The 15,783-nt window shown below is 31.7% G+C and overlaps 1 protein-coding gene across 1 annotated transcript in view; it reads left to right on the top strand.

Annotated features, from left to right (window-relative positions):
- Nucleotides 1–15,783, top strand: part of LMBR1 (limb development membrane protein 1) — a 247,807-nt gene that overhangs the window by 74,311 nt on the left and 157,713 nt on the right. Inside the window, exon 4 of the mRNA XM_004458598.3 lies at nucleotides 4,403–4,542. Coding sequence (XP_004458655.1) covers nucleotides 4,403–4,542 — 140 coding nt within the window. The remainder of the gene's footprint in view (nucleotides 1–4,402; nucleotides 4,543–15,783) is intronic.

Genomic DNA, 15,783 nt, shown 5'->3' with positions numbered 1-15,783 from the left:
CAGCTATTTGTTTGATATCTCTTTACTTTTAGTTTCAGGTTATACATCTTTTGCTGGGGAGAGAAAGGGAGATAAAGAGACTACATATACAATATTTACACACACGCACACAAAATAAATACTTTCATGTACAGTGGAATGTTATTCAATCATAAAAAGGAATGAAATGTTGATATATGCTACAATGTGGATGAACCATGAAAACATTATGCTAAATGAAAGAAGCCAGATACAGAAGATCACATATTTTATGATTCCATTTATATAAATTTCCAGATACATAAATTCACAGAAACAGAAAGCAGAAAGATTCATGCTTACCAGGGGCTGGACGAAGGGATAAATGGGAAGTAACTGCTTAGTTGGTATGAGGTTTTATTTTGTGGTGATGAAAATGTTTTGGAAATAGATAGAGGTAGTGTTTCATAACTCTTTGAATGTATTAAATGCCACTAAATTATTCACTTTAAAATGGTTCTGAATTGTTCACTTTAAAATGATTAATTTTATGTTATGTGAATTTCACCTCAATAAAAAATACTTTGAACTAATAAATGACTTGAATACCCTTGATGTAATTCATAACTGAAAAATGAATATATATGGGATCTGCTTTATTAGCTTTGATAATTTCAATTATTTAAAATGACCTAGGGGATTTGAATAAGAAACAGAAACAACTGTAACTTTATACTGAAAACTCTTGCTCTTTGGGTTTAAAACTTAGACCCAGAATTTAATATTTTAAAGGATTAGGGATCTTCATTTTATTCCTAAGCACAGGTAAAATTCTTAAATGAATCATCATTTTTCTTTAAATTACTGCTCCTGTGAAAACAGTAATTCCACTTCATTTACCTCAAAAAGCTACAATGAATCATAGGCTTAATAAAGGGTAGATATTAATTCTAAGTGAAATACTCTAGGTATGAAGTACATGTCAGATATGTGCCTGTCTCCTCTCCATTTAGGCTCTATACCACTTTTGATGGTAAATCTACTTAAATACATTTATAAATCAATAATTTATTGTCATAATTTCTTAGGACCAGGCTCTATTTTCTTTACCTGCTTTTCAGGACAGCTAACTGGGTTTTCTAAGTAGGTGGTTTCAGCAGCATGGTGATATGCACAGAGATCCTTTTCCTAAAGGTAGATTGGTGTGCAGTTATATTAAAGTTAAAAAGGGAAGCATGGAGAAAGGGTCACCTAAGAGGGGGTTTGACCTATTCTGTCCTCCCTAACACTCCCCCACCCCATTTATCTCTTTATTTTTATATTTACTTTTTTTTTTCACTTCTGTGATGAAACAAGTGAATGCTGAAGAGAGGCAGATCTGGATTCAAATTCTGAACTCAAGTTTGCTTGAGCCCAAAAGAGATTGAGAAACAAAGGTTCATTTTTTCCATATCGACAATAGAGGCACTACCTAAGTTTCCTATGGCCACCTTAACAAAGCTCCACAAATTGATTGCCTTACAAGTTCTTAAGGCTAGAATTCTGAAATAAGGTATTGGCAAGGCCATGCTTCCTCTTAAACCTGTAGGGGAAAGTCTGTTCTTTGCCTCTGTCCTGGCTTCTGCTAGTGGCTTACCTGTAATTCACAGTGTTCTCTGTTGTAGTTGTCACATGGCATCTCTTCTCTGTCTATCCATGTTCCAATTTCCTACTCGTATAAGGACAGCAGTCATATTAGATTAAGGGCCTACACTACTTCAGTTTGATGACTTCATTTTCATATGCCTAACTCCATATATAATGTTCCTATTACCAAAGAAGGCCACATTTTTCCATATATAACATTCCTATTTCCAAAGAGGTCACATTTCTTAGGAACTGGGGATTAGAACTTTAACATGTCTATTTTGGGGACAAAGTGCTATCCGTAACAGTTGACCTTCTGGTACCCCAAGATTCATGTCCTTTCCACATGCAGAATACATTCATCTCATCCCAACATTCCAAAAGCTTTAAGCCATCTAGCCTGTCATCTAAATCAGTTATGTATGATTCATCCTTGGGCAAAATTCCTCTCCATATGTCAACCTGTGACACTATATAACAAGTTATCTGCTTCCAAAATACTGTGGTGGGATGCATATGATATACGTTCCCAATCCAAAAGGGGAAAATTGGAAGGATTAAAGGGGCCATCCATGGGTCCCAAGCAGGGAAAATTCCATTAAATTTCACAGCCAAAGGGTCATTTTCTGTGGCTCAATGCTGTGTCCTCCAGACCTGCTGGGATGGGGCCTGACCTTCTTTGAATATTGAAGATGTCAGAAGGTGGCATTCTCTTAAATTTGTGGTTACATAAGCGATGACTACATTTATCATCCCAGGGTCTTTTTTTAAGGACCTGCTGTCAGCATGTAACTCCATCACATCAATCTTTTAGGAATAGCTTGCCTCATAGCTACTCAAGGGCAGTCATAGATGATGTTATCTTTTTTTTCCCCCCTTGGTCACTCTAGAGGCAGTCATAATACCTAGAGTATTGTAGGTTCTAATTGTTTTTGTTGTTGAAAAAAAAAAAGCATATAGTTATGGTGAACATATTTCATGATTTTCTGGATCACTTCAAATACTTTACGTTTAACCCCATAAGCATACTCCATGTTGTCGGATTATGGGTCCCAGGTTTTAATTTGGAAACCATGGTTGGCTTTCTTTGCTGGATTGTTGATCAGAGTGTTATGGAAGTTAAGAGGAGAGAAGTACTAATTTTACCGAGAGGAGAAAGAATGGAGAGAAATGTGTCACAGAGCAAATGACGTTTGAGCTCTGTCTTGAAATTCATGTGTGAGTTTGCCATGCAGAGCACATAAAGAGGTTTACTTAGGAAGTCAGCAGACTCTATGCATAAGTACGTGGAACCATTTTATGTTTAGGGAATGAAGAGAGTAAGTAGAAATGTATTTTTGAAATGCGCACTGGTAAGTATATTGTGCCTGGGAAAGTATTTTGGAATAGTTTGTGCAGGACCTTGAATGGTAAGATTTTATATTTGATCTTAACTTTGGTATAGGAAGGAATAATAGGGGTTAGGATAACTTCCTCATTTAACATGTGAGGAAAAAACTGAAGAAGCTTGCTTTAGGTCACTCATTTGGTTATGGCCTGAATTGGTAATGGACCCTGAGACTTGAACCTGTCTTAGTGCATATTGTCTATTTGGAAAAAAACAACTTATAAAACTTTTCCTTTGTCTTATTTCAATTATACTTTTGGTATGTATCATATAGTCTACAATTAAAAACTTATCTTTGGGTCACTGAATAGAGGAAGTTTCATGGTTGTTTGGGTTTTTAAGAAGGAATACACTTCTGTTGGTTGCCACAAGATGGCATTGGCTTCACAATTACTCTGTTAGAAGTGTATTTTTGGGTGTTTCATATGATTTTTTCCCCCTGCCTTTTCTTATATCTTCTCCTATCTATTTAATAAAACGGATATTATTAAATTAAAGTTCTGTCTCTAATGTTAGAGAAGTTCTCCTTTCCTTTTTCATTTTTACTCTTTTAAAACCTTTTTAAAAAGTAGATATTTGTTATAAAAATTTCAGACATTACAGAAAAGCATAACTGAGAAAGTGAAAGCCCTTGTAATCTTACTTCCCTTTGGTACTGTTATATATTATTCTGAATTGTTTGCTACATTCATTTTCCTGTGCCTTTGTGTGTTTGTACCTGTATATGTGTATGCGTTTTTTGGGGGGAAGAGTATGTTTTATATTTATTGTCCCACACTATTCTTCAGTGTGTTTTTTTGACTTAATTTATTTTAGACATCTTTCTATGTTAGTACATATTGGGGCATCCTATTTTTTAAAAAGGCAAAAATGTGTTCTAATAGTGCTCTAAGTATTGTTTAATATTGCCATATTGTTTTAATAGTTCCCCACTGTTTTATGTTCTTATTTATTTAAACTTTGATCATTTTAAATGGAATTAGGCCAATAGCTTTCAGTTTTTAATCATTTCAAATTAAATTGTTCTTCATAATGCTTTCACAGTATTCTTTTCACCTAAAACAGTTGTTGCGTTCCTGTAAGCCCACATTGCCAAAGTTGTTAATTAAATGCAATTGTAAAATAAATTATATTTTAAAAAGGAATGAGACTGTAATTTATTCTTTGTAAAATGTGTGAATTACTATGTCTTCAGTTTATATATGTTTTAGGTCCTGCTCATTAGACTTAATGATCTTTTCACAGAGATAAGGAGTTTTTAGTGTTCAGCTTCTAAGATTATATTTTTATCATTTGTTTCCCAAATTACATATATTTAGTGAAATTCATATAATCTTTGAATTAAAAAATTTATGAATTTTAATTTTTTTAGTTACTTCTGCATCATTGCTTTTCAAAATCACTAGTGACACTGATAATTTTTTCTTTCAGGTTGTTTTTGAGCACATTCACTCTAGCAGTTTCAGCTGGTGCTGTTTTGCTTTTACCGTTCTCCATAATCAGCAATGAAATCCTGCTTTGTTTTCCTCAAAACTACTACATTCAGTGGCTAAATGGCTCTCTGATTCATGGTTAGTATATATTGCTTAATATAATCACAATTCCTATTTTAATTTTTTACTATACTGTATTTTTATTTTTCTTAGTTTCTTCATAATTTGCAACTTCTTAAGATGTTTGAGTCCTTAATAAATCAGAAAACCGGATTTTACTTAAGATTCCTGTTATTAGTTGTGAAAGACTTTTACTTAATCAAGGATCAGTTCTTATACTTAACAATTTTGATAAATAAATATTCATTTAAATATTTAGCAAGAAAAATTTCATTTATCTGAAAATGTCAGAAGAACTCAACCTCCATTTAAGACCATTAGGTCCATTTAAGACCTAATAAAACAACTATGGTTTCTCGTTTATTTATTTGCTATCAGTTTCTTTAGACATTTAAAAATATGTGATGGAAGAAGAAAACTTTTGTTAAGTGCAAACTTTAAGATTGATATGGTTCCCCCCCCCCCCCCCCCCCAATTACAAAAAACCCAGACCAATACTGATTTCCCTGTTACAGGAAACATGGTATATTGCTTTGGAGCCAGATAAACCTGCATTCAAATCTTGGCTTTGCCATTTTCTAGCAGACTTTGGGCAAGTCATTGTTCTTCCCTGACCTCAGTTTTTCTTTATGTCTTAAATTAGGGTAATAAAACTTATGTTGCAGGCTTATAGTTAGGAATAGGAATAATGTATGTAAAATACTTGTTATTTAATAGGGTAGCTTTTATTATGGTGGCTGTTTAAGCTGTTAGTTTTTTTTCTTTCTTCTTTATGAATATTCTTTTTTTTTTTTTTACATATTAACGTAATATGTGTACACTTACTCTTTTTTTCCCCCTAGAACATACTGCCACAATTCATACAGTTTTTCTGAGGAGTAATTTGGAATATCTTAGCAAAGACCTTTAAAAGATGCTTACCTGGAAACTGAATTGCAGAAATTTGTTATAAGAACAAATATGTATTTATATAGATGTACAGTATAGTTTTAAAATTTTAAAACTTTAGGAATTATCCATGATTAGAATAGAATTCTGGGCAATATTATAAATACTGTAGAAAAGAACTCGCTGGCATGGAAAACTATTCACTATATATTGGGTGAAAATACAAGTTAGCAATAAGTACATTAGGATTCCAGTTTGGTTATGAAAACATATTTTCAATCACACATGCATACACATGTCCTACCTGCCCCAATTTTTTTAGTGTTGCTAATTTGAACTAGTTATTTTTATGTGTTATTTATTTTATTAGTATCATTAGTTATTAGTGTTAATAGTTATCTTATTAAACATATATAATTTGATAATTTTGTGGTCAGTCAGATACATTATTTTTTGAACACCAAAGGCAGATGACAAAATCAGGACATCTCATTTTTCAGGTGAATTTTCATATGGACCCAAATCCTTTTTTTCTTATGTCAATGGCAAAACATTTTATATTTAGTAAAGATAGTCTTTTTGTGAAACAGTAACTTGAAGAATAGTCAGTGACAGGAATTTCCTACTTATTTGATATATTAGTCTGCCAAAGGGCTGCTGATGCAAAGAACCAGAAATTTGTTAGCTTTTATAGAGGGTATTTATTTGGGGTAAAAATGCACAGTTACAAGGCTATAAAAAGTCCCAGCTCAGTTCAAGGTTGCTTTCTCACCCAAGTCAGTTGCCACGTTTTGAAGCAGGATGGTCGCTGATCTCTGCTTGGTCTCTGCCTTCCCCTCTGAGCTTCCTCTTGTTCTTGAGCCTCTGTGGGCCCAGCCCCTTGAGGCTTCGTGCTTAAGTGAAGTCCTAGCATAGGGCTTGTTTCTTTCTGGGCTTCCTTTATCAGTCTGACTCTCTTGCTTTCTTCCCAAGGTCAGCTGCAAACTACCAAGTGCCCCGGGGCCCTAGGATAAAAAATGGCAGACCTCTCTCTCTTCCTGTCTGTCTGTGTGAGTGCTGCTTTATACCAGACCCAACAAAGGGGTGGGGACTGAACCTTAGTCATGCCCAGTGACTATTCAAATCAAAAGCCCTTATCTGAACAGGTAATATAATCAAAGACCTCTCAACCGAATTTAATACAAAGGGTATCATACCCAGAAGAATAATTTAGTTTACAAATATAGTCTTTCATTTTTGGGATTCATGAAATAATCTCAAACAGACACATTTGACATTCAAACCATTGTTTAAAGATAAAACATAATTTTTTCTTACTTAAGAGCCATGTTTTCAGTTAATGGTAAATCATCTTCCTTTAACAATGCTTAATACTATCTTGCCATTTGACCTAGGAAAAAATGTATCAGAGGTAGCTTATTTCCATTAGTTTGTGCTGTAGGTTAGCGAATTTGGAATTCTGGAGTTAACATAAAGAGGTGTAATAATTTGTCTATGTAGTGTTATTAGATTTTACTATGCTCTAGTTTTTGTATTGACATTTTATATTTGGCCATCTCTCTGTAAATGATACATGATTACTGTGGTTTCTGTAAAAGGCTTTGCTGCTTTAGACTAATATAACTTGTTTTCTCTTTTTAATTGCTATCATGTTTCTGATGCTGTATTCCAGCATAAAAAAAAAATTAAAGTTTTAGAGATTATGAATTTTATGTATAAGATGAGAGTAAATTCCAGGTTTCCTATTGTTTGAGAAAGTGTAGTATATACTTTTTGTAGGTGATGTTATTTTAGCAATCCATCAGGCTATTGTTGAGATTATGGCCCTTCAAATTAAAACAACAGCAGCAGTAGTGACAAGTACCCCCTTATTTTTTTCTGATCATAAACCTAATATGTACTCCTTATAGAGAATTTAGGAAATAATGAAATGCACAAAGAAGAAAATAAAATCCATCCTTTTTTCAGTGTATGCGTGTATATGTGATTTTAAATAATCTTTAAAAAATTATTGTGTTTTCTATGCTGTGAAATGTTATTTGAAAACATTTCACAAGCTGTGCATGAGCCATGTGTATCCTAATATATTTAACCCAGTGGTTTACAAAGGTTATCTTGCTTTAAAACCATTTGTTCCTCCAATGACATGTTACATGAATATTTTTCAGGCTTGGAAATGATAACAGGCAAGTTTTTACTTAGGAACTGAACATTTTACTTAAGCATTCTGTTGTTGAGAATTTAGAGGATTTTAAAATTATTAATATTATTTGGATTTCTGACCATTATTTTAAGATAATGAGAATTAAAATTATTAGGCCAATGAATAATAATTGCTAAAATATTTCCTAGAATTGTTTGTATTCTCCTTCATAACAGGACATGAGGTGCCTGTTTTTTTAGCCACAAACTCAGGAACCTTGAATAAAATAGTATGACATTATTTATAATATTGCCTAGAATTCCATTCTAATTATGGATAATTCCTAAGGTTTTAAAATAAACTACATTTTTAAATTAAAAAACTACATTGTACATCTATATACATATTTGTCCTTATAACAAATTTCTGCAATTTAGTTTCCAGGTAAACATATTTCAAAGGTTTTTCCTAAGGTATTCCAAATTATTCCTCAGAAAAACTGCATGAATTTTGCTAGCATTTTCACTCTCATGGGTATATGAAAATTTCTATTGCCAGAAAGCATCTTTACCAATTCAGGGTGTTATTTAAAAAAATCTCTACCAATTCAATAGATGAAAAATGTCCCCTTTTAATTTACATTTCTTTACTTAATAGTGAGTGTAGGCATTTAAAAAGCGTATTTATAGGCCATTCATTTTTTTTAAAGTAAATTGTTTATCTTTGTTTCCTTCATCCATTTTTGCTGTGTTATGTATTTTTTGACTTGAAGAACTTAACTTTTTAATGTAGTCATTTATTTTAATCTGGCTTTTGTGATTTTTGTCTTTTTCATGCTTAGAACTGGACACGAATGGAGTTATTAAAGCTTCAAAAACTAAATGAATTCAGCAAAGTTGGGATTAATAAGTGAATAACAAGAAATTAGTACATTTTTGGTGCTTAGTAATTGAACAATGCAAATGAGCAGGCCTAAAGGTCTTTACTGAAAGTAACACAAAAAAGTTGTTGTTTACTGAAAAGTCACCCCGTTATTATAAAAGGCACAAAAAAACCTAGAAAGTAATGGTTATGATGTTTGGGGGTTATTTTTAAGTGACAGTAATATTTATTATTTAAAATATTTGAAGAAGATTGTTTTGACATGGTTCCTTCTTGGTCCTAGATGACTGTAAGTCTCTTTTGTTCCATGGTGTTTTCATTTTGAGAATGGGGCTCCAGATGGTTTCACCAGCAGTGTAGTGTCGGTGTTGTCAGACTGGGATGTTAGTATGAATAGTAAACTGGCCTTTGTTTCTAGTTTTAATAAATAGAAATTGCATGCTATTCTTAATGACCTAAAATATCTAAATCGGGGCCATTTCTTTTATTCTATTTATGGACTAAAAGTAAGAACTACCTAAACATATGCTATTCCATATCATTGATGGTAGAGGACTTAACCTTGGAAGAAATATATTTGTTTTTATTGGTTTTCTTTCTCATTATAAGGTAAGGTATATAAGTGCAGGCTTTTTATTTTGTTTCCAAAATAAGACCTAGAACAACGCTTCTGATACATTGGTTGCCCAATAAACAGATGTTGAGTGAATAAACTGTATAGCCAACAATAGCTTTACTCTCCATGTGAACTGAAAGTTGAGGAATTAGGGGAATGATACCATTCTTCTAAATATATTCTGTGTCAGGAGGCCTGGGACTTCTGCCCTGGAAATTATTCTTTAGAATTTCATTTTCCCATGGTTTTTTGTTTTTACTTTAAATTTTTTGGTAGATCTGTATGCTTTGCTGTATGTAGTATATTTCATAAAGCTTCATTTTCATCCTTTTCTTTTGAATTCATAGCTTTCCTTAACCTTGTGGATGACATTCAAGAGAAAGCTTATTTGATCCCTAGGTGGTTTTTGGTTGTAGATTTGTCAACCTTACATATGCTTGCTTCTTGGTTTTGTAGAAATTAACCATTAATGGGAGCAATTTGATGTAAACACCAACTAATCATCCTGAGGCATTTAAGACCCTTTGTAGTGTAGTCAAATCCTATTTTAAAAAAATTATTAGAATAATATATTAATAACAATTACATAAAAATAATGACAGAAATAAAAAATGGGTCATATATACATAAATTTTTTAGCAAATCAGTTTTATTGGTACATATTAATAAAGCATAAGTCCATCCAAAGTGTACAATCAGTGGTATTTGGTATAATCACGTATTTGTGCATTCATCACATCAATCATTTTTAGAGCACTTTCATTTTTCCAATAATAATAAACAAAAAGCAAACAAACAAAACTCAATCTCTCTGTGTTTCTCCTACCGTACAGCTGCTGTTCTTTTTCCTTCTCTCTAGTATATTTGTATTTTGTAAACACAGTCTTATATGTGCAATATCTCCCATATTCATATTTTAAATGGGGTTTTACTGTCATATACAGGACCATGTAACATTTTTAGCTTTCCTTCTAGTAATATATATGCCCTTAGACTATCCCTTTCAACAACTGTCAGACCCATATATTAACATTGTTGTTACAAACACCATGATGTGCTTTCACCATTTCTATTCATTTCCAAAGATTTACAAACAACCTTTTTACCAATTCTGCACAGATTAAACCTCAGCTTTCTGTTCTCTAACCTCATTCTATTTTCTGGTGACCTATAGATCTAATTATTAACTCCATGGCTTTACACAAAATATTTAGATCATAATAGTGCAAGCATACAGTATTTGTCCTTTTGTGTCTGGCTTACTTCACTCAACATAATGTCTTCCAGTTTCATTCATGTTGTCATATGCTTCATGACTTCATTTCTTTTTACTTCTGCATATATTCCATTGTGTGTATGCACCACAGTTTGTTTATCCGTTCATCAGTTGATGGACAACTGTGTTGTTTCCAACTTTTGGCAATTGTGAATAATGCTTGTATGAACATTGGTTTGCAGATGTCTGTGTCTCTGCTCTCACTTCTTCTGGTTATATATCTAATAATGGTATTGTTGGGTCACATGGGTCACATGGTAAGTCTATTTTCAACTTCCTTAGGAATTGCCAAACAGTCCTCCACGGCTGTAACAATTCATCAACAGTGAATAAGCATTCTTATCTCCACATCCTCTCCAACATTTAAAGTTTTCTGACTTTTTAATAGTGGCCAGTCTAATAGATGTGAAAATGATAACACAGTGTAGTTTTGATTTGTGTTTCCCTAATTCCAAGTGATGTTGAGCAGTTTTGCATGTGTTTCTTTGCCATTTGTATTTCTTCTTTGGACAATTGTCTTTACAAGTCTTTTGCCCATTTTTAAATTTTTTTTTTTGTCTTTTTATTGTTGAGTTGTATAATCTCTTTATATATCATGGCTATTAAACCCTTGTTGGATATATGCTTGCCAAATATTTTCTCCCATGGAGTCGGCAGCCTTTTCACCCTTTGACGAAGCCCTTTGAGGTGCAAAAGTGTTGAATTTTGAGGAGGTCCCATTTAACTGTTTCTTCTTCTTGGGTGTAAGGTTTAAGAAACTACTGCCTACCACAAGATCTTAAAGATGTTTTCTTATATTTTCTTCTAGGAGTTCTATGGTTGTTGCTTTTATATTTAGGTCCTTGATTGATTTTGATGTATCAAATCCTATTTTTAATGTCTTATCTTTGGTAATTTTTCCATATGAATTTTCTTGTCTAGCCAGTGTCCTGTAAACATCAAACATGCTGTGAACATTTTATAGAATGTTTTTTACAAATACAAACCCTACCCATCTTAGAGGACCACTCTAATTGAACTCTTCTTACTCTGAATACTTATTATTCATATTCATTTTTCAGTCATTTACTATTTTGTGACATTTATGGGATTTTCCTCAATTATTATCTAATTTTGTTAAAACTTTTGTTTTAGTTTCCTTGGCTGCTCAAGCAAATACCATGCAATGGATTGGCTTAAACAATGGGAGTTTATTTGTTCAACATTTTAAGGCTAGAAAAAGTCCAAATCAAGGTGTCATCAAGATGGTGCTTTCTTCTTAAAAGACCAGTGTTCTGGGGCTGGCTGCCAGTGATCTTTGGTCCTGGGTTCCTGTGTTACGTGCCAGTGCACATGATGGCCTCTTCTGGCCTCTCCCTTCTCTTCCATGTTCTGTTGAACTTCAGCTTCTTACTTTCCTTGGCTTACATATGTCTTAATTTCATTCTTCATATAAAGGACTCTAGTAATAAGATTAAGACCCATCTGATTGAGGTGGACTACACTGTAACTGAAGTAACCTCATCAAAAGGTTCTCCTTACGTTGCGTTCACACCACAGGAATGGATTCAATTTAAGAACATGTTTTTCTGAGGTATACATGGGTTCAAACCACCACACCTTTCAAGTGTTTGTGCTAAGTTCTTTGAGGACTCACGATGTGTCTAAACTTCCTTAATATCCCATGCAGCACCATTTCCATACTGAAAATGTTCCATAAATAATCAATGATTGAAAAATTAAAGGTTATTAATTGTATCATTAGAAATACTTTGGTAACAATAAACTTTAATTTGAAAAGAAATTTAATGGCTTATCTTATAAAATTGTCAATATACATGTATTTGATAGATTGTACCTTTAATGTGTAAGTCATATATGGATTAGAGGCTAAATATGTATGGAAACCTAATGCTTATGTATATGTAAATATGTTTGACTTAAATACAATGTTTGGATTTTGGACATATAGGTTTGAGACATTACTTGCTAATGTCAGAATTTGGTAATATAAATAAAAAATAAAATATCATCCTTAGTTTTAAAACCCCCTATATTATGCAGGAAGATCTGTCTTTGTCTACAATAAGAAAATGTTTAACACAGATATAAAAATGATACTAGAGTACTGGAGTGAGACTGAACTGATTTTAATACTTTGATCATTTAGTCAGTTGTCTTTGTCATTGATCAGCTTAATGTTGTGAGGCATGTTTCATCATTTCCTAGGTATGAACCATGGTATGCCAACAACTATGGTTTATTGTAGAATGGAACAAAGTGGGCAGAATATATATATTTTTAGTTGACAAATTACAATGGTAGCTGCAATTTTTATTGTTGTAATATTTAAATAGGAAAAAGGGTAAAAATTTGACAGAAAAAATACTGTTTGTATATACTTTCTGTATTTTGAATGTTAAAATATTATTTAAAAATATGAAACTCTTAAGTTCCATGAAGTAAAAGACAATGATAAGCCTTTGAAAGATAGGAAAGTGATGAAACTATGTTATATTCTTAAGTAAACTCAGGAAATATTTCTTCAGTTTTTGAGGTATTTTTTTTCTTTTTAATTTTTTTAACTTTATTTTGTACACTTAATAATTGAAAATATAAACAATAATTTAAAAAACACAGTTGAGTAAAAACATTTCTTAATTAAATGTACTGAATACATATAAATTTTTTTTTAATCAAACAATATGTTACACAAAATATTTGATTCGTAGTAATGCAGTCATACTGTATTTGTCATTTTTGATCTGGCTTGTTTTGCTCAACATAATGTCCTCCAGGTTTGCGATATTTTCATGGGGCCCAATTTTTGTTAAGCTAGCCACACTAACTTCTCAGACACAGAAACACTCATTTATAACATGATTGCCTGGTTTGAGATTCAGTCTGTTGAAAGATATTCACAATGAATCTAGTGCTTATTTTTATGTATTAACAGGAATAGGCAATATTTGTTTTGGATATCCTAAAGGAAAATATACAAAATCCATCTTTGTTTTATCTGTTTTTAAGTTCCCCAGAAGATAAAAAAAAAAAAAAATCAAACTTTTAGATTATAAACAATCAAATTTATAAAATGTTATATCTATTTTTGTATAGATGTTAAATCAAAAGTCCATCCTTAATAAATTTTAAATTGCCATAGTTAGTTAACTGTTATTAACAATTTATTAGGTAACTGGTCTCAGTAATTCTGTAATTTATTATATTCATCAAGATAGTTAATAGATATTTATTGACATTGTTTATAAAAGTAAAAATGAAAAATATATAAGTATTCAAAGAAGTAAATAGTTAAATTTTGATAGATCTGAATAGTGGAGTGGTTTTTTGGCTGTTATAGATGATGGTGCAGGTATGTATTTGTTCATATAGAAAAAAACATTTACAGACTGGTCCTACTTTTATAAAAAAGTATACTTGTGAATTATATGCACAGGAAGATTTCTCTGGTTGTTGGGATTATATGATATAAATTGTCTTTTTTTTTTGGTATCTGCATGTCAGAATATTTCTACATGGACATGTGTTGCTTTTTTGTTATAAGAACAAGTTTAGTTAAGGTAAAATGTTTCACAATTCATTTCAACTGGTTCCCTATTTTTTCTTTTTTTCTAAGTAAATAAGCAGAAGCTGTTATAATTCTGAAGTTCTTACAATAGTTACCATTAAAAGCAAACTTATGGTCTTTGCTTTAAGGCTTATACTTTTTTGGTGGGATTTTAAAAATTATTTAAGTCACTTTTGACAATTGGATTAGATCCTCAATTCTACTGAAATATTGGTTTTAACTTAGTTTTGTAATTTGGGAAATTATTGAATATGACAAGTCTGATGTGTATAAATCTTCTAATATAATGACATTCATTATTTGTGTGATGAAAAGGGATAAATTATTTGCCTTAGAGTACTGTATATTGTATTTTGAAGTATTTTGTGACTCCAGCAGATGGAGCTAGAAGTTAATGCATATTCTGGGGATCTGACAGTTCAATTTTTATTTATTTAAACTAAGTATTCTGGGATTATTAAATAGCTTTTGTTTAAGTTCAAATACCTTTTTTGGGGGTTGGGTCATTAGATATGTTTCAAAAAGGGCTCATTGATAATGATTTAGACAATTGGCAACATTTATGAAAATTTAGGGTTTTGCTGTTGTATTGAAATATGTAGTTTTAGCTTTCTGAAGCAAAGAAATAAGAGATATCAGTTTTTTCCCCAAATTAATATGAAGTAACATATAATAAATACATTATGTCATCTGTGTTCACCTTAATAGTAATTTTAAATTTAGGAATGATTTATCAAAATCATAGAATATTGTTAAGGGATATCTTTGTGTGTATATCTAATGTATGTTTCTAAAATGCTGGAAACTTATTAAGCTTTGCAAAATTTCTGAGAATATAACTACTTAGGAATGTATATATTAGATACTCTCTTTATGGTAACTTTATTTTTGTTATATGTTATATATTTTTAAATTAGGTGAGCATAAACTAAGTCAAACTTCCATGCTTATTCTGACTAATAAATTTAATCTCTCACATTTAATTATGTAGAATTTGAAAAAATCTCTTTTATGTAGATGATTATCTTGTAACATAGGTTGATAAGACTTTTATGAAGTTATTTGTGTTAACTGAGTATTTCCTACGCAGATGAGCATAATGGAGGTTCTAGGTTACATTATCATACCCTTCTACAGTTGTGGTTGTCAAAATCACCAGCAGTAATACTGAATCTCCTTGAAAAGGGGCAGTTGTGAAAATACAATTAAAAAATTATATATATATAATTAAAATTCAATACAAAAAAGAGGCATCTACTTTTATAACAAATGAAATTAGCTGCTATTCAGAAACTATCTGATAATCATGAATCATATTCTTCAGTTCAGAAAACATTGTTACTATGTTATGATCTGTTGATACAGATTTCTTTAATAGCTTTTGGTAACTATCTTAGTTTTAAGTGTATTGGTTAGTGTAGATACTGTTTTTTGAATTGCAATCTTTTGCCTAAGGCAGATTTTTATTTTTTAACTTTTTGACTTCCAGAGAATAATTTGTAGTTTTAATACCTGAAGGATTCATATATAATTAGAGAAAGAGAAGTTCTGGAGGCATGTCTATTTATAGATCAGCAGTAACAATAAAAAAAGTGTCCTTGTGGACTATGTCCTATTTGTTTCTAATTTAAAAAATCACATAAATGTCTTTTTTTCTCACATTACAAAAGTATAGGGGACCCTTAACATTCAAGGGTTTAATATTCATGGTTGCAGTTATTTGAGAGCAATTTTTGAGTCTCCCTGACCTGTAATAATTTGCAATTTTATTGTGGCTAGAATTTGAATCGTGTAATCAGGGAGGCTAGTCATTGAAGTGTGGTACCTGACTAGTGAGTGAGCCTAAACTCATCCTCTCTATCTCAGTTCAGGTTTGTTGTTCTTTG

Source organism: Dasypus novemcinctus, chromosome 5, assembly GCF_030445035.2.
Source record: "Dasypus novemcinctus isolate mDasNov1 chromosome 5, mDasNov1.1.hap2, whole genome shotgun sequence".
Lineage (NCBI taxonomy): Eukaryota > Metazoa > Chordata > Mammalia > Cingulata > Dasypodidae > Dasypus > Dasypus novemcinctus.
This window is presented reverse-complemented; position numbering and strand designations above follow the sequence as displayed.